Source organism: Nyctereutes procyonoides, unplaced genomic scaffold (genome assembly GCF_905146905.1).
Source record: "Nyctereutes procyonoides isolate TBG_1078 unplaced genomic scaffold, NYPRO_anot_genome, whole genome shotgun sequence".
Lineage (NCBI taxonomy): Eukaryota > Metazoa > Chordata > Mammalia > Carnivora > Canidae > Nyctereutes > Nyctereutes procyonoides.
Genome location: NW_026575036.1, coordinates 13,692,135 through 13,715,013, shown reverse-complemented (window position 1 = coordinate 13,715,013; position 22,879 = coordinate 13,692,135). Strand labels below are relative to the sequence as shown.

The 22,879-nt window shown below is 39.9% G+C and overlaps 1 protein-coding gene across 1 annotated transcript in view; it reads left to right on the top strand.

The window, feature by feature from the left end:
- Nucleotides 1-2,350: 2,350 nt before the first annotated feature.
- OVCH1 (ovochymase 1) overlaps nucleotides 2,351-22,879 on the top strand; it is a 52,520-nt gene continuing 31,991 nt past the window's right edge. The window contains 15 exon segments of the mRNA XM_055318520.1: nucleotides 2,351-2,387; nucleotides 4,241-4,344; nucleotides 4,620-4,717; nucleotides 5,542-5,714; nucleotides 8,673-8,768; nucleotides 9,461-9,612; nucleotides 11,303-11,492; nucleotides 13,400-13,472; nucleotides 19,550-19,632; nucleotides 19,635-19,697; nucleotides 20,484-20,519; nucleotides 20,522-20,623; nucleotides 20,725-20,855; nucleotides 21,803-21,852; nucleotides 21,854-21,891. Of these exon segments, the coding sequence (XP_055174495.1) occupies nucleotides 2,351-2,387; nucleotides 4,241-4,344; nucleotides 4,620-4,717; nucleotides 5,542-5,714; nucleotides 8,673-8,768; nucleotides 9,461-9,612; nucleotides 11,303-11,492; nucleotides 13,400-13,472; nucleotides 19,550-19,632; nucleotides 19,635-19,697; nucleotides 20,484-20,519; nucleotides 20,522-20,623; nucleotides 20,725-20,855; nucleotides 21,803-21,852; nucleotides 21,854-21,891 (1,426 nt within the window).

Below are 22,879 nucleotides of genomic sequence, written 5' to 3'. Positions count from 1 at the left end.
CCTCACAGTGACTATTTCAGTCCTTATGTGCTCCTGATCTTTTCCTCTCATCTTGCTGAAGAAATGCCTCACCTCTTTCTGCAGAAAGTAAGTAAAAGGTAGAAAACAGATATTCTCTGAATATCCTTGCACCCCATCTACAAACTTAGCTGTACCCAATTCTTTCCTCCTATTACTACAGTGGAAGAAGAGGGCCCTAGGCTCTGGATTTTGCCTCTTGTGAAGCTTCATTTCATCCTTTAAACTTTTTTTTTTTTTTAATCTTCAACTTCTTTCTTCTGACTTCTGTGAATTCTATTCTATTTGAAGACACATTTACCGATAACCACCATCAAAATCATTTGAGGAAAAAAAAAGATTAAGTATTTCCTGTATTTCTTTTTATCTCTAGCTACTACCACACCTCTCTTCCTTCTCAGTCAAGCTATTTGAGTGAATTGTCTTCACCCATTCTTTCTACCTCCATCCTCCCCATTCCCTCTGCTTCACAGAGATCTTTCACTGCAACAAATAAGCAAATGAAACTGCTGTTTCTAAGGCAACCAAGAATCCCCTCAGTGTTGAATCTTCAACCTCGTGGGACTTCGGAGAAGATATTAGAGTTTAGACCAGTATGTTATCAGGGATGGAAAAAATTGTTTACACAAAACATAATTTGCCCACGATTTGCTCATTGATGATAGGTTAGTCACTAACACTCCTATTTTTACAACTCTCCTTAGAGTTGGGGTTTCCATTAAGAGTCTTGGAAGACCTCCAAAAACACATCACTATCCTGCCCTACCTAATGAAGAAGATGTATTCACATTAAAGGCAGATTTCCCACACATCACAAATCCAATCTGGGGCAATTTGGCCCACTCTGTCCCTTGACATTTCCATATATATATGAGAAGACTCTCATTTAGCTGCTGCAACATCATCACAAACAACATATTTAAACCATCATCTCATTGGCAGATTTAAAACTAACAACCTATTGGATAGCTTTACAATTCCTATTGAATGGCCCCTTTCCTATTTAATGAGAAGGGATTATTTTGTTAGGCTTATAAGGGACCAATCCTCAAAAAAAGGACAAGGTCTCACTTCAGGCTGTGAGTTTTGAACTCTGGAAACAAAGGGAGTTGTGCTGTAACAGGAAATGAGACCATGCCCAACCCCATGGAGACTTCTGGGTATGAAACAAACCATTGATTATCCCGCAAAACTGTGCATCACATGTGGAAGAGCGCAAACTGCCAGGATCCGTGGGCCTCAAGAGAAAGCCATGAACTTGAACATTGTGGGTCCAACTGTACTTGCCTATCAAGTGAGCATTTTTCTTTTCCTCTCCCATTTTATTTGGTAATGACTTTGTAGCAGTTTTAATCTGACCTCCTCTTGTTAAGAAGAAGTAGATATTTGGGTCTATCTGGAGGGGCCTGAGCTTTTATTGGAGAACAGTCTGCCCCTGGGGCAAGGGATGGTTATGGTAATCCTGGTAAGATCATCACAGTGAAAACAAAATTTAAAGCTGAGGTGGTGGCACCTGGATGGCTCAGCGGTTGAGGGTCTGCCTTTGGTTCAGGTCATGATGCCCGAGTCCTGGGATCCAGTCCCGCATTGGGCTCCCCCTGGGGACCCTGCTTCTCCTTCTGCCTATGTCTCTGCCCCTCTTTCTGTGTCTCTCATTAATGAATAAGTAAAATATTTTTTAAAAAGAAAAAAAATAAAGGTGAAGTGGTAGGGACCATGGGTTAGGCACCCACCATACCAGGGGATTTCCTTTGCAAAGTGTTCAGGCCTGAAGGTGCAGGGCTTTCTTTTCACAGACATGCTGCATACCTTCTGTCACCTAGAGCTTGAAACTCAAGCTTGAAACCCAGAAGCTATCTACTCAAGGTGTCTTTATTTAAAATAAATACATAAAATGGTGCTTGCTATTCTCGAGAACAGTGCAGTCCAATAGAACTATGTGTGCTGATGGCAGTGTGCTTTATCTGCTCTCCACTAGCCACAGGCGGCTATTAGCCTCACTGTGACTGAGGAACTAATTTTTTTTTCTTAAAGATTTTATTTATTTATTCATGAGAGACAGAGACAGAGAGAGAGAGAGAGAGAGAGAGAGAGAGGCAGAGACACAGGCAGATAGAGAAGCAGGCTCCATGCAGGGAGCCCGATGTGGGACTCGATCCTGGGACTCCAGGATCACACCCTGAGCCGAAGGCAGGAGCTAAACTGCTGAGCCACTAAGGGATCCCCAAGAACTAATGTTTTTATTGTAGTTAATACTAGTTTAAATAAACCTGTCCCACTAGAGTCCACTATAATTGGACAGTGCAGCTCTAGAGCTTCTTACTGTTGTAAGATGGGACGTAATAAGAAGAGAAACACCTTCGAGGTTCGTGAGATAGGAAGGTTTGATACTGTTTCCAATTTCAGTGCCAAATACACTCTGCAAGCTTTTCATCAAAAGGTGCCCCTTTACCTTCTGTTCCCTTCTGCAGTTTCAGGGGTCATTGTCCCCAGCTGCTTCTCACCTGCCTGTGTCTGTACCTGCATTCCCTCCACCTTGCCTGTCTTCTGCTTTCCTGTCCATCTGTCTACTGCCTGCCTGTCTTCCTAATTTTATACCTCCTACCTTAAGGAGATTTTTATTTCTCTTTTGCACAGAAGTAAGACAACTGGGCCCGGGAGATTGTTGTCCACCTGAGTTATATTTGGAATGTCCACTGAGCTTTGCCCTAATTTTTTTTGATGAAACATAAATCCATTATACATGCTGGCTTTTTTTTCCCTCTCCCAACTGCAAGCTACCTATGACAAAAATACTTGTGGGGGAAAAAATGTGGGCATGATCATCTTACCGATGAATTTATTTTAATAATTTTTACCAAGTATTTTATTTATTTATTCATGAGAGACACACAGAGAGAGGCAGAGACACAGGCAGATGGAGAAGCAGGCTCCAGGCAGGGAGCCCGATGTGGGACTCCATCCTGGGACCCCCGGGATCATGACCTGAGTGAGCCCAAGGCAGATGCTCAACCACTGAGCCACCCAGGTGTCCCATTTTAATAATTTTAAACGGCAGATCCTACTGCTTTGGCATTCCTCTAAAGCTAATAAGATAGCCACCCAGGGGATCCCTGGGCGGCTCGGCGGTTTAGCGCCTGCCTTTGGCCCATGGTGCGATCCTGGAGACTCCAAGAAGTCCCACATGGGGCCTCCTGCATGGAGCCTGCTTCTCCCTCTGCCTGCCTCTCTCTCTCTCTCTATCATAAATAAATGAATAAATAAATCTTAAAAAAAAAAAAAGCCACCCAGAACAGGATGGCAGCCGTAAACCTGATCTTTCATACCCACTCTTCTAGAAAATTCTTGAATGTCAAGGGTTTCAACAAGCTTCTTAGAAGGAGGGGCAGGACCACTAGTCCCTCACTGAGCTTTCCAGAGTCTTCTCCTTTCACAAGTCGGTCTGCCTGCTGCTTGCATGGGTGATCAGCTTCCTCGGGCCTGGGCTTGGGCCACACTCCCCGGTTTGGGACCGAGTCCCCCTGTGCTGAGCCTTCCAGGCCACCGACCACCCTGCTCCGGGACCGCGCGCACCTGTGAGGGGCCTCACCTGGTGGCCCGAAGGCGGGACGACCCGGGGCAGGTGCAGTGCGGAGGGCGGCGGAGCCCGAGGGCCTGCACCGCGGGGCCAAGGGCGCGCTGGCCCGGGGGCTTCTGGAGGTCAAGGTTGTAGGCCCTTGGGCTAACGGAAAAACAGCCCATTAGAAGGGATTTAAAGCCCGATCTCTCTTTTCTGGAGTAGCATGTGTTGTTCTCCAGTATCTTTAATACACCCTAAATTATGCACTGCTCAGCGCCTCCAACCCCCCAGCTTAAGACTAGAATGGATCCCAGGGTGGGGTGGGGAGTGGGGGGTGGGGGTGGGGGTGGTGCACAGGAATTGGCTCCCCTTCCCTCCCCCTCCCCTGGTCACCCTCTCCCAGTGAGGAGGAGGGGGTCTTACTAGGGCAGTCTAGGCTGTAAAGGGGTGAGGGGGTCTTGAACCAAGTACAAGTTCGGTCAAACAATGGCTTGGTCGTGGGAGAGTCTCAAGGGCAAGGATGGCCTGCTGCTGAGTGTGGTATCAGACCATCCCGGCCGGGCCAGGCAAATCTGAAGGTGCGATCTTGATAAAGTGAGTCCTTGCCGTTGTGGCCTGGGCGCCTGCGTGCACACACACGTACGTGCCCTCTCTGCCACACAGGACTGAAGTGTGGGGTCCCTGTGGTTGATGTGCACTGGGAAACAGGGTTCATCCCGAGAACGATCAGTTGGAGAAATTCAACAGTCGGTGGACATCCGTGGCAGGTCAGTGTAAGGAAAGCCTTGATTTCTTAATGAGAAGTGGTGACGTTTTCTCTTGCTTCAGCTCTCACAACTCCAGAGGAACGTGTAACTTTTCTCTTGACCCCAACTCAACCTCTCCGCCAAAAAACCTACTTCGTAGGAAGCATCTTCCTAACCAATTTTATTGGTAACTTAAGAAGGTTGTACAAGGAGAATTGATTTCACATGTTTCTGAAGGCGATGGCATCTATGGGGAGATGTATATATTAGTTGTTTGTACTTTTCTTCTTGGGCAGGTCTCCCTAAAATTAGGTGAGGACCACTTCTGTGGAGGAAGCTTGATCCAAGATGATCTGGTTGTTACAGCAGCAGGCTGCCTGGTTGGTCTCAACCAGTAGGTTGTGGATTTCCATTGCTTATCAAACCTTAATTCATAGCAGGTAAGACTGGGAGATTTGAAGCTCTAAATACCATGGGAGGGTCAATCTCAGCCCCTTTCTGATTTTTTCAACCTGGTCCACCCAGTCACTGGCCTTCCTGATCCCCAGAAACTTGTATCCAGCTCAAGATTCCCTGTACTTCCTACTCCACTAACTAGAGACCCCAAAGATCCCATAGATCTTCTATAATTTGTGGAGTTAGTGGTAAGGTGGAGGTGATGGTTACTTGTTCTAATAACATATTGACATCAAATGTTAAATGGATGTTCCAAAGTTTTAATAATCTGAGTTTCAGTCATTAGAAGGGAAAAAATAGATATACTATTTTTAGTATATCTATTAGTATATTTGGTATATTTTACTATTTTTTATAGAAATAACAGATACTTAGCTAGATTGAGAGAGAGTACTAATAATAAGGACAGTTCTAGAGACACCTTTTATATTTTGTTAAAAATGAAAGAGCATATAAGCTGGTAAAAAAAGAGAAAAAAAACAGACCACACTTAAATATTTTATGCAGAAAAAGAATTGATGGCAGGGGAAGGGGTCACGGAATGTAAACACTGATGGAAACCCATGATTTTTTTACAGATCCCTGTAATTTATAGGCAATTATGATAGTTAGTATTAATCCTCAGTAAAGGTGCATCTCCTTTTAAGACTTAGAAATGCTTTAAGTTACACTAATCACTTTTCATTTAATTACGTGAAACCAAGACAGTCTTTCCTGGGGAAAACAGTTGTACTTAATTGCAACATTTTTCTTTTGTTTTAGGAAGCAGATTAAGAGTCTGACTGTGACTGCTGGGCAGGACAACCTCTCTCAGAAGGCGGAACAGGAACAAAAGAATCCTGTCTCAAAAATTATTATCCATCCTGAGTACAGCAGACTTGGATATATGAGTTCTGATCTTGCACTGCTGTATCTCAAACACAAAGTTGAGTTTGGTAAGTAGGGGGAGTTAGCATATGAAACAACGTAGGAGAAAACTGTTTTACTAATTCTGTACCAGTTCACTTTAATTTTTGTGCATATATCTAATAATAACTAAGCTTTGTTCCTTTTTAAAAGTTTGTTGATAGCCTATAAAAAGCACTGTGCAGGCTACCAGTCCCAGACACAAGTCATGTATACCTGACTTAATCCACATTTTAAGTGCTCCTTTCTTTTAGCTGGGCTAGATTCTAGACGTAGGCTCAGCTCTCACCAGGGAGTTTGGGACGTTTGAAAATGTTCTCAGAAACTTCTTTCTGTCATTATTGTGGACTAGATATCTGACACATTCTCAGCACAGGTATTCTAAGCATTTTGAATAAAAATATTAAAATTCTGTTTTTTAAAAATGTGAAAAATAGGGGCAACTGGGTGACTCAGTGGTTGAGCATCTGCATTTGGCTCAGGGCATGATCCCAGAGTCCTGGGATTGAGTCCTGCATTGGGCTCCCCTCGGAGAGCCTGCTTCTCCCTCTGCCTTTCTCTACCTATCTCTCTCTGTGTCTCTCATGAATAAATAAATAAAATCTTTTTTTAAAAAAATAAAAGTGTTGAGTGGCCCAAAACAATGAAAGAGCACAAATCTAGAAGAGTTGGCCAGATACTGAAATATGCCACTGCCTTTGAGACATCAAATTGTTAACCTAGAGCTAGAACTGGTCCTGCAAGGACCCTGAATGGGAGGAGGGATGGGGGATGAGAGAGTCTGATTGGAGCCTGCCATGTAAGCCCTGACTTCCCAACAAGTGATGCTTTGAAAGATAGAGGGGGGAAATGCCACATAAAGTGAGGGAATCAGGAAACTTACCTGCTTGAGTCTTGTCTCTGGTTGGAAGGTTCTCAGAAAAATCTGTAATCATAAGCAAGCCCTCATTCAAGTTTTTAAAGATTTTATTTATTCATGAGAGAGAGACACACAGAGAGGCAGAGACATAGGCAGAGGGAGAAGCAGACTCCCTGTGGGGAGCCTGATGTGGGACTCGATTCCAGGACCCTGGAATCACGACCTGAGCCAAATGCAGATGCACTCGTTTAGGTTTTATGCTGGAATTCCCATAACCTGTGACCAAAAGAAACTATTGCCCCATTTTTCTATTCTCCTTTATAGAAAAGCTATGAAGCTTCATTTATGGTAAGCAGGTTAATTTCCTCTCCTCAATTCTCATAGTTGCATGTATTAGGTTCAACATATCTGCTAGACATCCAGGTCAATCAGACTTTTACCCCCATCACTCCACCAAATTTGCTTTGATCTCACTCACTCCCATGTTGCTAAATGCAAAGGTAAATTCTCAATCCTCTGCTTACTTGTTGGGAGTTTTGACAGAGTTGCTCATACTGTTCTGGAAACATTTTCTTCACTTGAGTTCCAGGAGTCCCTTGGTTTTCCTTCTACCTCTTTTTTCACCCTTTCCTAGGCTTCTTGGATGATATCTCCTCTTCTTTGTGTCCTCTTATTATAGGTATGCTCAGCACTTGGACCTCTTCTCTTTTTGTCCTCACTCCTTAAGTGTTCTAATCCAGGATCAAGGCTTTATACCATCTGTGTGATGTATCCCAAATATTGTCTATCTAACCCAGGTTTCTTTGTGTTACATATGCTGCTCGGATTACTAGAAGCTGTATAGCTAACTGCCTACTGGCCATCCAAACTTAATAGGCATGGCTATTAAGGCATCTAGATGGCTAATAGGCATCTCAAACTTAATATGTTTAAAACAAAATCTTGATTATCCTCTACATCCTAAATCTTCTTTACCCATAGCCTTCCATTTTGATTAATGACAACTCCATCTTTCCAGCTGTGTAAGGTAAACACTTTACCTTGCGTCTTGATTCCTCTTTCTCTCACATTGATGATTCTTTCTTCCAGAAAAGTCCTGTTGCTTCTGCCTCACTCTCTATGCTCTTAACATCTGTTCCAGGCTACCATTCTCTCTTGTCTAGGCTAATTTTAATAGTCTCATAACTTGTCTTTAAATTCCTCTTTTGCGTGCATAACCCAACAACTAGACTAATACTTTTTGAAACATAAGTTATATTATGTTACTCCTTTTTTTATGTTACTCTTTTCAAAACACTTCAGTGGTTCTTCATTACACACAGATGGAAATCAATGTTCTTGCATTGATGTCTCTGTCCTCCTAGCTCTACATCTAATCTATTGTGTGTACTGTTTTTTTCACTATTTTTTTCTTAATTTTTCCAGCCATTGTGGCCAACTATTCCTCACGCATGTATAACATGATGCCATTACTGGGACTTTCCATTCTCTTCTTCAAATGATTTATGCTCAGATAACTGCATGGTTCCTTCCTTGCCTCAGCTTTTTAAGGCTTTATTCAAATTTCATCTGCTCAATGACTCTTGCCATGACTATCATATTTAAAATTACATTTCCCATGCCATCCTCCCTAATCCCCAGACTTTGAATCTTCTTTACCCTACTCTGATTTTTCCAGAGCGGTTACCTAACAACCAATGAAGTTATTTTATTTATTGTTTGCTTTCTTGCTTCCCCAACACACACTTTTGTATGTAAGGGATTTATCTTTCTGTTAATTCACTGAGGTCTAGAAGAGTGCTTGCCACATAGTAGGACTCAATTACTCTTAGAGAAGACTATCCTTTAAGAACAAGGATCTACCTGAAAATGTTAGTAGTTTTGGAGGATCGTGGTGTTGTGTATAACACTGGAGCATGTTCTTCCTTGTTTTACTTTATCTGCATTTTTCTAAATTTGCATGAATATGGAATAGTTTTTTTATGAAAGGGGAAACTTTAAAAATCTATGTCAAGATTACACTTAGGGAGAAAGCATAAAAGCTATGAAATCAACTAGATGTTATTTTTCCAAATATATTCAACTTGTCTATGAACCTTACAATTTTCTGTTATTGTTGTTTTTCCAGGAACTGCTCTTCAGCCAATCTGTCTTCCCCAGAGAGATGATAAATTTGAAGCAGGAATTCTTTGCATGACCAGTGGATGGTGCAAGATCTCAGAGAGTAAGAGGCATCAAAAGGATATAATAATAGCTCTTCTAGATTTCTTTGCCCATGAAAAGCAGGAATTAAAAAAAAAAAAAAAAGAAAAGCAGGAATTTTATTGGCCATGAGTAATACATTTTCCCTATTTTGGTTTTGTTTTCTCCCCCCGAGTTATGATCCAGTGAGAATTTCTGGTTGTCTTCCCCATAAAAATGACTATACTTAAGGCTCTACATAAAACTTCTCCTGTGGCCCATTTTGGTTAGGGGTGTCAGAAAAAGAAAACCAATGGTAACTATGACAGATGAAGAAGAAGAATACAGTAAAGGGATAATCAGTAAATAGTAATAATCATAAGCTTGCTTGTCTTTAATATTGTGATTTTTTTTACAATAAAGAATTTCATAAAATACTACTTTATTTACTAAAGTTTTCCCTCTTAGGGAAACTTCAAGTATATGATCAGAAAAGATACAGTTGCCTATGTTACCTTTAAAAATCTACCAATTTTTTTATAAAATGTCATATATCTGATTTTAGGAAAGAATATAATTCACACCTTAAAAAGTGACTTTCACGTTGTGATTAATCATATTTGAAGTAGTTTTATACTTGTAGTGTTCTTACTGATTTGTTTCAGTGACGACAACTGTTGACTGTTGACTAACAGTTGACTAACTGTTGACTAACTGATCAGTCTGTCTCCATAGCATCAGAATATTCAACCATCCTACAAGAAGTGGAACTTCCCATCATGGATGACAGAACGTGTCAGACTGTGCTCAAGGGTATGAACTTTCCTCTCCTTGGAAGGACAATGATGTGTGCCAGTTTTCCTGATGGGGAAAAGGACGACTGCCAGGTAAAAAGCATAAACCAGCCCAGTTATTCAGAATCATGTAGGTGATAGTGGATTCTTCCTTTCTTCATGAGCTGCATCTGCAGAATTACTGCTTCAGAGTTCTTTTTTTGTTCATCTTTCTACTGAGAAAGTTTATTTGATCTGGCCTGAGAGCATTCTTTCCTGATCCATGCCCATTCTTATCTCCAACCCTCTTTTTGGAGAAAGGGAGGGAGGGAAGGCAGGAGAGGTGGTTTCAACATATCCAACCTAATGGAAGGAAGCAAGAGCACTTTGGCAAACTAATGAGCTCTATCTGTGAATTAGTTTTCATTCTACCTTTTGTTTTTTTTTTGTGATTTTTTAAAAGCCTTTAATGCAGAACGCAATGCTTACACAGAATTTGACCAAAGATGGCATAGGTATAGTAATTGTTGGGTAAAACATGTGAATGACCTCCCAAGGCTGACACAGCAACTTACAAAGAAGACTGATCCTCACAAGATAGAGAGTGGAAAGAGAAACCAATTTGGGAAAGACAGGAGTTTTAAGTTTTAGATGGAGAAGATAATATTCTTAGAAAGACATTTTTTTTTTTAACTGGAGGAGCAAGGAGTCTTTTTTCTTCCCCAACAAACAGCTTGAAACTACTATGGGAAGCTCCCTAAAATTATTTGTTGGAAGAAGTTTTGACTTTTGTTCTAGGAATGGAGGGAGAGAGGTAGTGATAACAGGACAGGGACCAGAAAGAGTTTCAAAGAGAGGAGATAGAATGTTTAATGATGCCACTTTCTAAATTGGAACACAGATAGATTAAGGATGCTTTATCTTATCTGCATCTTGAGAAATAATCTTTTTTTTTGGATTAAGGACTCAATTCTATGCCTTTTAAAGAGGCTTTAGTCTGACACAGAATTGACACATTTTCTCAAAATAACACATTATTATGAAGGATTTTTAAATTGATTTTATTTTTTAAGATTTTATTTATTCATGAGAGAGAGAGAGAGAGAGAGAGAAAGAGGCAGAGACACAGGCAGAGGGAGAAGAAGCAGTTTCCATTCAGGGATCCTGACGAGGGACTTGATTCCAGGACCCGGGATTACACCCTGAGCTGAAGGCAGACACTCAACCGCTGAGCCACCCAGGCATCCCTATTCTGAAGGAGTTTTAAAGAAAGGATCCTAAAATTATGGGTTCTTTATCCTCTAGTCTGAGAGTCCTTTACATATAACCCCTGGGACAAAATTAGGCTTCCGTTCTGTTCTCAGAGTCTTCAGCCTTTCATGAACTTGGGGACTCTATTGACTGGTGCTATAGGCTTAGATATGACCCAGTCTCTTATAGCGATTATAGATGACAAACTATAGTAGAAGACTGTATCTGCAAATTCCTCCTGTTCCTTCCATTGGTTTGGAATGTACATGGTTGTTCCCCCAAGCAAGTAGGGGCAAGAGAGAAATTGTTAGCTTGACAAGATTGCAGGCAATAATTAGAAGGAGGTTACATCTGGGCAAAAGGACTATTACCTTGAAACTAATGTGAAGAGACAAAAAGATGGACAAAATATATATATATAGACTGTAACCAGTGGGCATGTATGCCTCTACTACTGCTCTCTTTGAGATGAGTGCTGTTGTGTGTGGGCCTGCTAAAACATTTTAAATTTGTGAATATTTTCAAGTTCTTTTCTTCTTCTGTTCTATAAAAGGGAGACTCTGGAGGTCCATTTGTTTGTAGAAGAGACAGTGGAATCTGGGTCCTTGCTGGGATAAGTTCCTGGAGAGCTGGTTGGACTAGAGATTGGACTTCTTTAAGAAAAAACCATAGAAGGGCATCTCTGGGCATTTTCTCCAAGGTGTTTGAGTTGATGGATTTTATCACTCAGAATATATGCACAGGTAGGTGTAATTTCTGCAAACTCATTCTTCCTCCTTTCATTCTAAATCAAAAATTGATCATGTTTATTTCAAGGGTAGTTACTCTGATATGTTGCAGATATAACAGAACTAAGCTCTAAAAGCACGAATGTGTTTGGTTTTCAATTCCTAATCCAATGTATATGAACTTAAATCCCTAAAATCATGTGAACCGATATCTTTATTTCCATCTATCTATATATCTATCTATCTATCCTGATTTTACTTATTTATTCATGAGAGATTCAGAGAGAGAGGCAGAGATATAGGCAGAGGGAGAAGCAGGCTCCCTGTGGGGAGCCCAATGTGGAAGTGGATCCCAGGACTCTGGGACTACACCCTGAACTGAAGGAAGACAGATGCTCAACCACTGAGCTACCCAGGTGCCCCAATATCTTTCAACTTAACTTGAACTCAACTTGAACATAACCTAAAGCTTCAAGTTTATGTTCGTGTAGATTTTCATGAAATATGGATCATTTTTTTGTATTTGTAAGGTTCAAAAAATAACCTTTGAGAAAGGATTCTTTCTTCATTCATCCAGTTGACATATCTTTTTCTTCTATGCTAGTTTAGAGCACTTAAAATAAATTACTCCTCTCCCATGTCTCTCATATACCTTTGGTAATTTTATTTGGCAACAGTGGGAAAAACAAGAGAGGCTTTGGAGAGTTATTTTTGTTTTGCAGCACTAAAAATCTAAAAATCTAGATTAGGAAAACAAATGTGTCTAGAGATGCCAAACCCATCCTCAAGGAACTTTCCTACTAGTTGGAAGGACAAAGGAGTAAATTGACCATTGTGACAAAAGGTGAAGTGCGGTTGTGCCCTGAGAGCTGTCAGAACAACTAGGAGAGATCTGAGGGGCTCAGTTCCAAGGGACCAGAAGGTTTGCCAAGCAAGGGGGCAGCCACTGCAGAGTAGAGAGTTGTGAAGTTACGTGACTTACAAGAACAAGCAGTTTGGTACAAGAACCAATTTCTTCAAGGTCAGGGCCCAGGGCATCAGAACATAGTGTTCTCTCCATCCCACCAGCCCTCCCTCATTGTAGTCCAAGATCAGCCACCTCGCCGATGATTTGAGAAGCACCACTGTCACTGGTCCAACTGACCACCAGAGCTACCTCTGGCTAGAGCGGGCTCTCTACTCCCTCTCATTTAGGCGTTAGAGTGAAAGTGTCCTGTTCATTGTCATTACTGCACAGGGAAATTCTCTCCTGGTAGCAATTCTATTCAGTTTTCATCACCTGGAAGAGAAGGTTAAAAAGATTAACAAGCCCTGAACAAAGGTTAATGATAACAGTATTTTCAAAGGGCAGTGAAATCAGCCAGTAACAATTAATTCTACAGTCAAGTGAATGGCAGAATGGGATGGTTTATTTAAATAATGCTTCCTAAACCTTATCTAAGCTTCTCATCCCATAGTTGCCTATTTTTTCCTCACTTCCAACAATTAAAATGAGACACTGGAATCTGAAATTTCTGAGTGCATGATAGAGACTTGCCATGTCATTGCTAAAATTTGTGTCTTTTTACTTTAGTGTTTTTATACAAAGGTATTTTATTATAACCCAGGGTATCCCAGTGAGAGATGGAGAGAAAAGCCATATTAGTTCCATATACTATAAATTTGAAGCCTCAGTGTGACTCATGATTTCAAAAAACCGGATAAAGAAATGTTAAATCTGAAGAACTCGGATAAAGAAAAGAACATTATGATTTAGAAATTTTCTCAGCGAATTCTGAGGTCATAGCATCTAAAAACATGCATTCCCATAAATATAAATTACATAGCTTTAAGCTGACTGTACCATATGTCTTGAAATTCTGTTCATAGCTGAGGTAAATAATCAGCTTTTTTCTACATTTTGAGGGCTTGTGGATCTCAAGGAACAGTGTTATTTGGAGAAAATGGGAAAATTCATTATCCCCATTCCAAAGAAGGCAGCTGTTCTCATAATTGGTATGTATCCAAGGTAGGAATGATTCTTGGGATCCCCCCCAAATCAAGCCATTTAAGGGGTTATATTTTGGCAATTTTATCTAGTATCTCTATTTCTCAAGCTGATTGACATAAAAGTCTATATATTTCATCTGATATTTTCTGCTTGGCAAGTATTTTCTGACTGGTATTTCTGATACCCACTAATACAGATCGTCAACACATGAAGTATTAAGACTGGAGCTTACCTGAATTGATGTATTCATATATCCAATATTAACAGCATCTGGTAGTGAGATTGTTATGGGAATTTAGTGATTAATCCTTTCCTACTTATTTCTGTAATAATGGTAATACTTTGTTAAGTGTTGCCTAGAAAGTAGAAAATAGCTCATGATCTATAAGCTTCAGTGTTTTAAAATTTTTTCTACATAACTTGTACCCTCTATGGCTAAAGATCTCTTTAAGCGTTAGAAATAAATTTTGCAAGTATTTCACTTCCTCAAGTGTTGTAAATTAATTTTAAACCTTGTACGAGCATTGAAAGGTATGCAAAGGGGAATCCCTGGGTGGCTTAGCGGTTTAGTGCTCGCCTTTGGCCCAGGCCGTGATCCTGGAGACCTGGGATCGAGTCCCACATCAGGCTCCCTGCAAGGAGCCTGCTTCTTCCTCTGCCTATGTCTCTGCCTCTCTCTCAATCTGTGCCTCTCATGAATAAATAAATAAAATCTTAAAAGAAAGGTATGCAAAGGTAGATCACAGTTCTATGAGTTATTATCTGGAAAGAAGAAAGAACTGGACGAAAAGAGTCATACTATAAAACAAGATCAAATAAGCTTTATAATCCACATTGCTCAGGTATAGGGTGATCTTATGCGAAATAGAGAGACTAATTCCTGTTACAGTCATTTGTGCAGTGTATTTATTGTATGGCTGCAAGAGATTGAGAATAGGAAATGTGTTAGTGAAGGGGGTAGTATTGATCCAGGCATTGAAGGATAGTTACAATTTTGAAGCTCATAAAGTCTTTTGTAGCTCTAGTATCTAAGAGATTGCAAAAAAGATCATCCAGGCAGGGGGAATTACACGTAAACACTTCCAGGGAGGTAGAGAATATTATGGTTGCTCAGACAGTGTGTGTCACAGACCTGCTGGAGAGCAATATTAGCATGAATAAGAAGTGGTGTAGCAGCGGACAATGAAGATAAAACTTCTGGTTAGGTCTTAATTGTAGAACACCTTAAATTCCATGAGAAGCAGCTTAGTTTTTTGCCATAAGCAATGGGAAGCTAAAATGGTGGCAAGATTATAATTTATAAAATGAATGTGTAATGACTGTTTGTTGTAAGTATAGAGGGGGAATGGTGTGGCTTAATTGAAGCCCATATTTAAATGGCTTAAAAGTCTAAGTTGACTTTCTGTGTATCAACCTAGTAGTAATATAATACCAATAAGGTGTTTGCCATATTTGATTAAACTTTTAGAAAAATAGCATCTAGAACAAGAGTGAGAGTTCTATTTTATTAGAGTTCTGGGTAGCGGGAGTGGGAAGGTTCTCCAGGTATAATCTTTAGAGTGGGACATCGATAAGCTGGAAATTATCTGAAGGACAGTAGCTAACATGGAAAGAAATTTGAAACAATATCTTGGGAGATATGATAGAAGGAACCAGGAGTGGTTTTGATTCAAAGACTTGAGAGGAGGAAGGAACCTACCTGAGGAGCCACTATAGAAGCAGAATTGGACTTGTTCTAATGAAGTGCAGAGCTGAGAATAAGGGTAGATATTAGGAGGAAGCAGATTTCAATCCAAATAAAATAGTTTCTAACTTGAGAGATCTCTAAGACTTAATGGCCTTCCTCAGAAGTAATGAATTTCCTTTATAAGTAGGTATTTGAGAAGAGCATGGGTGGCTATGGGTGAAGTTCTAGAAAGCTTTGATACATTGGGTTAAGGGACATGCAGATGACATCCAGTTTATCCTCAAACACAGAGAACCTGCCATTCAACTTAGACAATGAAGTATTGAAGAGATTTCTGCAAGATAGCCTTTCAAGGCAAAAGGGGGTATTATAAGTGTTAGATATTACATTAAGTCAAAATGAGGTCAGATAAAATACCATTGGATATGGCAGTTCAAAATTTAGTAGCTAATTCAGTAGAATTGCAGGATCAGGAGCTATATTCATAATTGACTAAGTTATTTTTTTTTAATTGACTAAGTTATTGTTGAAGACTTGGTATCTTTCCTTCACCAAGTAGTCAAAACATTTTTATCAAAACTTTAAGATGTGTCAGGCACTGTTGTACGTGCTAGAAACATAGCAATGAATGAAACAGTTGAAATGATTCCTTTGTGGTGCAAGATGGAAAGTGGAGAGTGGGGATAATACAAATAATTTTATAAACAATAGGAGGAAGTGGTAAGTACTATGCAGAAAAACACAAGAAAGATGGATGGTGGTGCAATATTAGGTGGTGGAAGTTGGTCAGGAAAACCTCACTAGAAAGATGATATTTGAACAAACACTTGAATAAGATGAGGGAGGGAATCCTATGGGTCATCTTGGGAAGAAACATTCTTTGCAGAAGGGATGTCATGTATGAGAGAGGAAAACTTTTGGTATATTTGGGGAACAGGTTGATCAGAGTGCTAGAGCTGAGTGGTGGGGCTGCGGGGAGGGGGCGGTCATGGTTAGTATGATCAGACTTACAGGACCTAAGAGGGATGTTGGATTTTACTGTAAGATGTGTAGCTAGCAGAGGATGTTGAGCAAAGAACATGATCTAACACATTTAAAAAGGATCACTTTGGGTATCGTAATGGAAATAGACATTAGAAGCACATGGGTGGATCAGTGGTTGCCTTTGATTCAGGTCGTGATCCAGGGGTCCTGGGATCAAGTTCCACATCAGACTCCCCATAACAAGCCTGCTTCTCCCTCTGCCCATGTCTCTGCCTCTCTCTCTCTCTCTCTTTCTGTGTGTGTCTCTCATGAATAAATAAATAAAACCTTTAAAAGAAAAGAAAAGAAAAGAAAAGAAAAGAAAAGAAAAGAAAAGAAAAGAAAAGGACATCAGATGGGAAAGACCCAAGATCTGAAAGACCAGTTACTGCAATAGTCCAAGTGACCATGTTTGCAACCATGGTGAAGTGTGGTGAAACCACAGGGTTTGATAGTAAATTGAAAATGTGGATCATAAGAGAGAGAGACTTATGATTAACATAAGAGTATTTGACCTGTTGGAGGGATGGAGCTATTGTTTTCAATGAGTTAACAGTGAAGGGAAAGATGAAAATGGGACTTGGCTTTTGGGTAGCAGGACAGGGTTCAAGAGAAGCAGGGTTTTTAAATTTTGTTTGGTGGGGGATGAGTTAGGACTGTGCTTATGAGGGGAAGCGAGAGTAAGGGATGTGAGTCAAGAGAAATGCATAAAAACATGAAGGAAGTTTCATCAGAACACACAGCAAATAAAGAAGGTTTAGCTTTTTTTAATTTTTATTTTATTATTTTATTTTTTTAATTAATTAATTTTTATTTTTTTAGAAGGTTTAGCTTTGAAAATGAATAATTACTTTCCTGGAAAAGCAACAAAAAAATTTCAGGTTACCTATAGAAAAGTCAAATAAATTTATATTAAATGTCTTTCTATTACTTATAAAGTTTTAGTTGCTTCAAGTTTAGAGGAGGAGGTCGAGATTAAATAGTTAAGATTTATAATAGAATGTAAGGACTAAAATAAAGTTGTAAAATTCATAATTATTTTATGTATCTGTAAATGAATATAAAATACCCAAGATTGGGAGATTGCCATATAAAGATAGGACACCAAGGGCTATACCTTCAGTGTAAAGCTAAATAAGGCACAGGCCTGCTCATTTGGAAAGTTACATGCCTCAACCTTGACATTGGGTGTAGGGAGGGAGGGGTAAAAATTCTCTGAGAATTTGAATCATAAGCTAATACTTATGCAGGTCTATAATCTAAAATTTCCACCACCAGTATAGTTTGAAACACCCCAGGCAGAAAAATTAAGTAGCATGCAGTTGATAGTGCTCCTAGGTGACTGGCCCAAGATAATTCCTTTATGGAAGAATCGTTTCCATCTAACAGAATCGTAAGTAATTGTAATTAATTGTAATTAAAAGTAATTGTAAGTAAGACCCTTCTGATTTTAGAACCTTCAAATGTGGGGGGAGGGGTGTGCTTTAGAAATGTAATAAGATATGGAGTCAACTTCCATACTTAGTGATTTCTCCATTATGCTAAGGAGCCTTGAGAATGGTAGAAGGATTAATTCCAGATGGAGTTAATTAGTGGTAAGGTGGAAACGGATAATGTGAAGAAGGACGAAGTCATACAGTTTCTCCAAGCCTATCTTTATTCTGCTAGGAGGTAACTAGATTCTTAGACATGGCAGATGCAGGACACTCAGTGATGTCCCTCCTTCCAGGCCCATGGGAGACATTGCATTTCTTAGAGCCTAGAACAGTTCCTGGCATGCAATAATGCTCAATAAATATTTGATTAGGTAAGTCAGTGCTTAATTTTGGTACCCCTCTCTCACTTAGCTTGACTAGACTTCAGAACCCTTTTTAACACAGCAGTCACCAACAATAAATCAGGTGATTTGAAATCTTTTTTCTATCTGAGACAGAGATTTTGAGGTAGCAAATTTGTTGAACAGGAGAAGGTTTACCTTTGGGGCCATAAAGTCCAAAGTATATTTCCCATTATGTGTGAGGTGTGATGAGTCTTCTATTAGCATGACAGTTTTCTTTTTTGGAGTAGGGGGGAGTAATTTCTCCCTGCCCACTTCAGAGGGGATAACACATCTCAAGAAAGATGGTAAGTGTGGAGTGCTTTTTCAATTGAAGTGTCTTAAAAAATAAGTGAGCTTTATAATATTTTATATAGCTTATTGCTCTCTGAATTGAAGTGCTTTAAGAGTGATTTTTTAATAATATTTTAGGCAGCCTCTTTTTACATCGATGTTCAAGATGATGGACTTAAGAAAGCAAAGCAGGGAGTTTCTGGTGAAAGGAGATATTTAGTAAGTGATATTGCATTTGGTTTTTAAAAACTGGGCATTAGGGGATCCCTGGGTGGCGCAGCGGTTTGGCGCCTGCCTTTGGCCCAGGGCGTGATCCTGGAGACCCCGGATCGAATCCCATATCGGGCTCCCAGTGCATGGAGCCTGCTTCTCCCTCTGCCTGTGTCTCTGCCTCTCTCTCTCTCTGTGACTATCATAAATAAATAAAAAAAAATAAATAAATAAAAAAAATAAAAACTGGGCATTAAAACATTGGGTAACTCCTGCAGTCCTGAACATTATTATTTAGAGGGCAGTGAGACTGTTAAGAGGTCTAAGGTGGTTGACAGAGACTGTCAAGTTTTAGAAGTTTGTTCTGACAGGTTAGATTCCAGGCCAGATTGCTTTGCATTTGGATGAATGTGAGACAGGGAAGACGCTGAAGATTTATGGTCTGCTGGGGTTTCTTTTCTTTAATAACATGAATTTATGTAGGAAAATAAAGGCAGAGTCGTGTTAAATCATGTAAGACTACTTTCGGAATGTTTAGATATGTTTCTAAAGATGTTAGTAAAAGGTCTACAGCTGACCTTTCTGGGAGGTAGAGACAGGACATTGCAACCGCAGGGACTGTGACCCAGGCTGACCTTGGAGGATGTGGCTGGTTGGCATTAACGTATGCAGCACGGTCAATCCATAATTCATGATCCATAATTCAACTTCTGGGTGAGCATTATGAATTTTCCATTAGACTATTAACTTAGAACGAAGAGATGAATCTTAGATTCTTCAATTTATAGATCAAAATTCTAGCATTTTATAACTGAATGAAAGTCAAGGGTGGTTTCTGGCAATTCTCTAATTAACCCCTCTGTTGGATAAATGGTGGCAATTTGAGCATAAACAAATTATTCTCACGTTAAGGATTTCCATTGCCTTTTATCTTCTAATAGCCTTTAAAATTTTGTTATTGGTGAGTTATGAGCTAAAGCCCAGATACTAGATCTTATTTGTCACACTTGATTGTGCCATTTATTGTACTTTCTCTGCCTTCCCTTATCTAGCTTATGTATGTGGAAAATAATGGTACCAGAAGATAAAATCATCCTGATAAAATTTAGAAGCTTAGACATACAAAATCAAGTTGGATGGACCATGACTATATATCTTTACAATCAAGCAGTGGTGTGCCTATTAATACGTATGCTACATGTATTGTTACTTGTCATGTTAGAGTACCTAAATAACCAAAGATGTGCAAAGGGACCTGAAGTTAGATTTGTGCCCATAAGACATCTTATCTGCTGTCCCTTTCTTGATGGGGTGAGTGTGGGTGGTGGGAGAGAAACCGATGATCAGCATATTGACTGAGATTTCTCTATTCCTTTCTCAAGTTCAGTTTTGAATGACATTGGTCTCAGAACTATATAAAAACAGGGCAGCCCAGGTGGCTCAACAGTTTAGCGCTGCCTTCAGCCCAGGGCCTGATCCTGGAGACCCGGGATCGAGTCCCATGTCCGGCTCCCTGCATGGAGCCTGCTTCTCCCTCTGCCTGTGTCTCTGCCTCTCTGTCTCTGTCTCTCTCTATCACTCATGAATAAATAAATAAAATCTTTAAAAAATTGAATAAAAACAGTCTCTGCTGTAATGAAATTACACTTCAATGAATTAACTAAAGATGTACCATAAAGTAGGAAATGACCTAGCATAGGAAATGTGGTGATTCAGAAAAGGTAAGTTCTTAGTTCAGTGGGTATTTGGGAAGTTTTTAAGAACTGGACTTTGAGTCAGGCCCTAAAGGATGAGTAGAATTCAGACATGTGAGATTGAGTTTGAGAAAGCAAATGGAATATAAAACCATTGACAGAGTGTGGAAAAATAAAAGTAACCACTAAAGAGTTTGGTGTGTTGAGAACAGAGTTCTTGGAAGATAATATTAGGAAAATAAATAGAAGTTTCTGCCATTTTAATTCTATTTCTATTTCATTTTCTTTTAAGGTAAGGTCTGTGGAGGCATATTGCCCTCACCGTTGCTGAAGAGACCAATGAGGCCATAGTTAGATGTATTTCTAAGATAGAAAACAGCAACAGCAGCTTTGAGCTGGCCTTTACTGCTGTACAGAAGAACTCAGAAGCAGGTATCTCAAATATTTAATTCTCTGACATTTTTATTCGTATGGGGGTAAGGAAGAGGGAATGTCTCCAACCATTCACTTTGGAGTCCCCAACACTTCCACAGGTTCAGGCTGTGGGAGTGTGGCCATATTGGTGGAAGGAGGGACAATTCATTCTTCCAATTACCCTGACTTGTAGCCCACGAATGTAAGGTGTCATTGGTTCATTCGTGCTCCAGAGAAACACATTATCAGGGTAAGCAACTAGGGAAGCTCTTCACTTCCTCAAGAGCTTAGCTGTGTTGGTTTGGCAGAGTTAGTCCATCTGGACTAGGAAACGGCCACTATGACCAGGAACTTCTATTTGCCATATATTTGTGAATCTAAATATGGATCTACATGGGTTGTTGGAAACATTTCAGCAGTTTAAGACAGTGCAATGAAAAGTACCCCACACCACCACCCTGGGCACCTGGGTGGCTCAGTGGTTGAGGGTCTGCCTTTGGCTCAGGCCATGATCCAAGGGTCCTGGGTTTAAGTCCTGCATCAGGTTCCCCGCAGGAAGCCTGCTTCTGCCTCTGCCTGTGTTTCTGCTTCTCTCTGTGTGTCTCTCATGAGTAAATAAATAAAATCTTAAAAAAAAAAAAAGTATGCTCTCTTCTTTTCTAACTCCCAACCTGCCTCCTGGTGGCAAACACTCATAAGTATCTCGAGTATCCCTAGAGAGAAATGCTGAGCCCTTATGAACTTGCAGATATTTATATGGCTTCACAGTGCATTTTCTATTTAAAAATATCCCAAAGATCTTTCCAAATGAGTCCACAGAGCTTGTTTTAACAACTGCATAAAAATTATATTGTGATATTCCATAACTTCGGAAGCCAATTCCCTATCAACAGACATTTAGTGGATTTCCAGCCTTTGCCCATACCGACAGTGCTAGTACAATCCTGTGTCAGTGTTTTGGGGCACATGTGGATGTATATAATTCCCAGAGGTGGACTTTCTGTGTCAAAGGGTTTGTACATTTAAACCTCATGGTCATTGCCAAATTGCTCTCCAAAGAGGCTGCAATTACTTACACTTCTATCAGTGGAATACGAGGGGGTAACTAAGGGCCTGTTCATGTGCAGAGGGAAGCTTTTAAAGTTTATCTCTTCTGTTCCTTGACTACTTCTCTGGTTATGTTTCTAATTTGTACAGTTGGAATTTGAAGGTTTTATTACTGAATTTAGCCAAAACTGTATTTATGATTTACGGTGATCCAGAAAAGGAGCCTGAGTTAGGTGGGTAACATTCCATCTGAAAAGCACGAGAGCAGTTACAACACAGACTGGCCTCCTTTGGTGCCACAAAGTCAAAGGGGAATAAGGATTTCTTATTCTGGAAACTTATGTGTCAGAAAACCTTGGCTTTAACCCATGAGCCAATAATGGATTCGCCAGTAAGGTTTTGAACAGAAACATGCAAAATTTGGAGAATGTTTCAGAATATTTGGAGGATGAACTTTTCCCACAGTAACACTGAGTACGTTTTTGGCAGTTATTTAAGGTAACCTTTTTTTTGACACCTTTCTGTGTTAATTTCTTCAATTGCTGATATTTTTATGTCCAAGAAAAGTAACCAAAAGAAGAAACCAAAGCTATAATTTCTGCTTAAATCTTAAAAGTTAATTTTTGTTTTTTGGGTTTTTAAAAAAGATTTTATTTATTTATTCATGAGACTCACAGAGAGGCAAAGACATAGGCAGAGGGAGAAGCAGCCTCCCCATGGGGAGTCCTATGTAGGGTTCAATCTCAGGACTGTGGTCATGACCTGAGCCAAAGGCAGATGCTCAGCCACTGAGCCACCCAGGGGCCCCAAAAGTTAATTTTTGGAACTAAAACTTCAAATATACTTTCAGTTTTGACCTACCAATTTATTAAGTCTAAAAAATCATCCCTTCCACTTGTGTCGTCATTTCCTTAATACCCACCCCTTAGCTAAGTGTTAGTGTGGGTTGAAGACCAGGAATACAGGTTGGCCGGGAATGTTTGTTTAGATATTCAAGGCAGGTTAGTGGAGGCATAATCCCCTCATCCAGCAGAATGGGACCTGTGTTGGGTAGGCTTTAGGTGAAGCAGATTTCAGGTGTTCCTTATTCACATAAAATATAGCCTTGTTCTCTTTGGAAGGAGGAATACCAAGTTTGGGATTTTCTTTGACTCACCTCTTCTCATTGCGTGTATTAATCATTGAAGTTTCTATGCATACTAAAGCTCAGATGTCTTTTTCCTATCG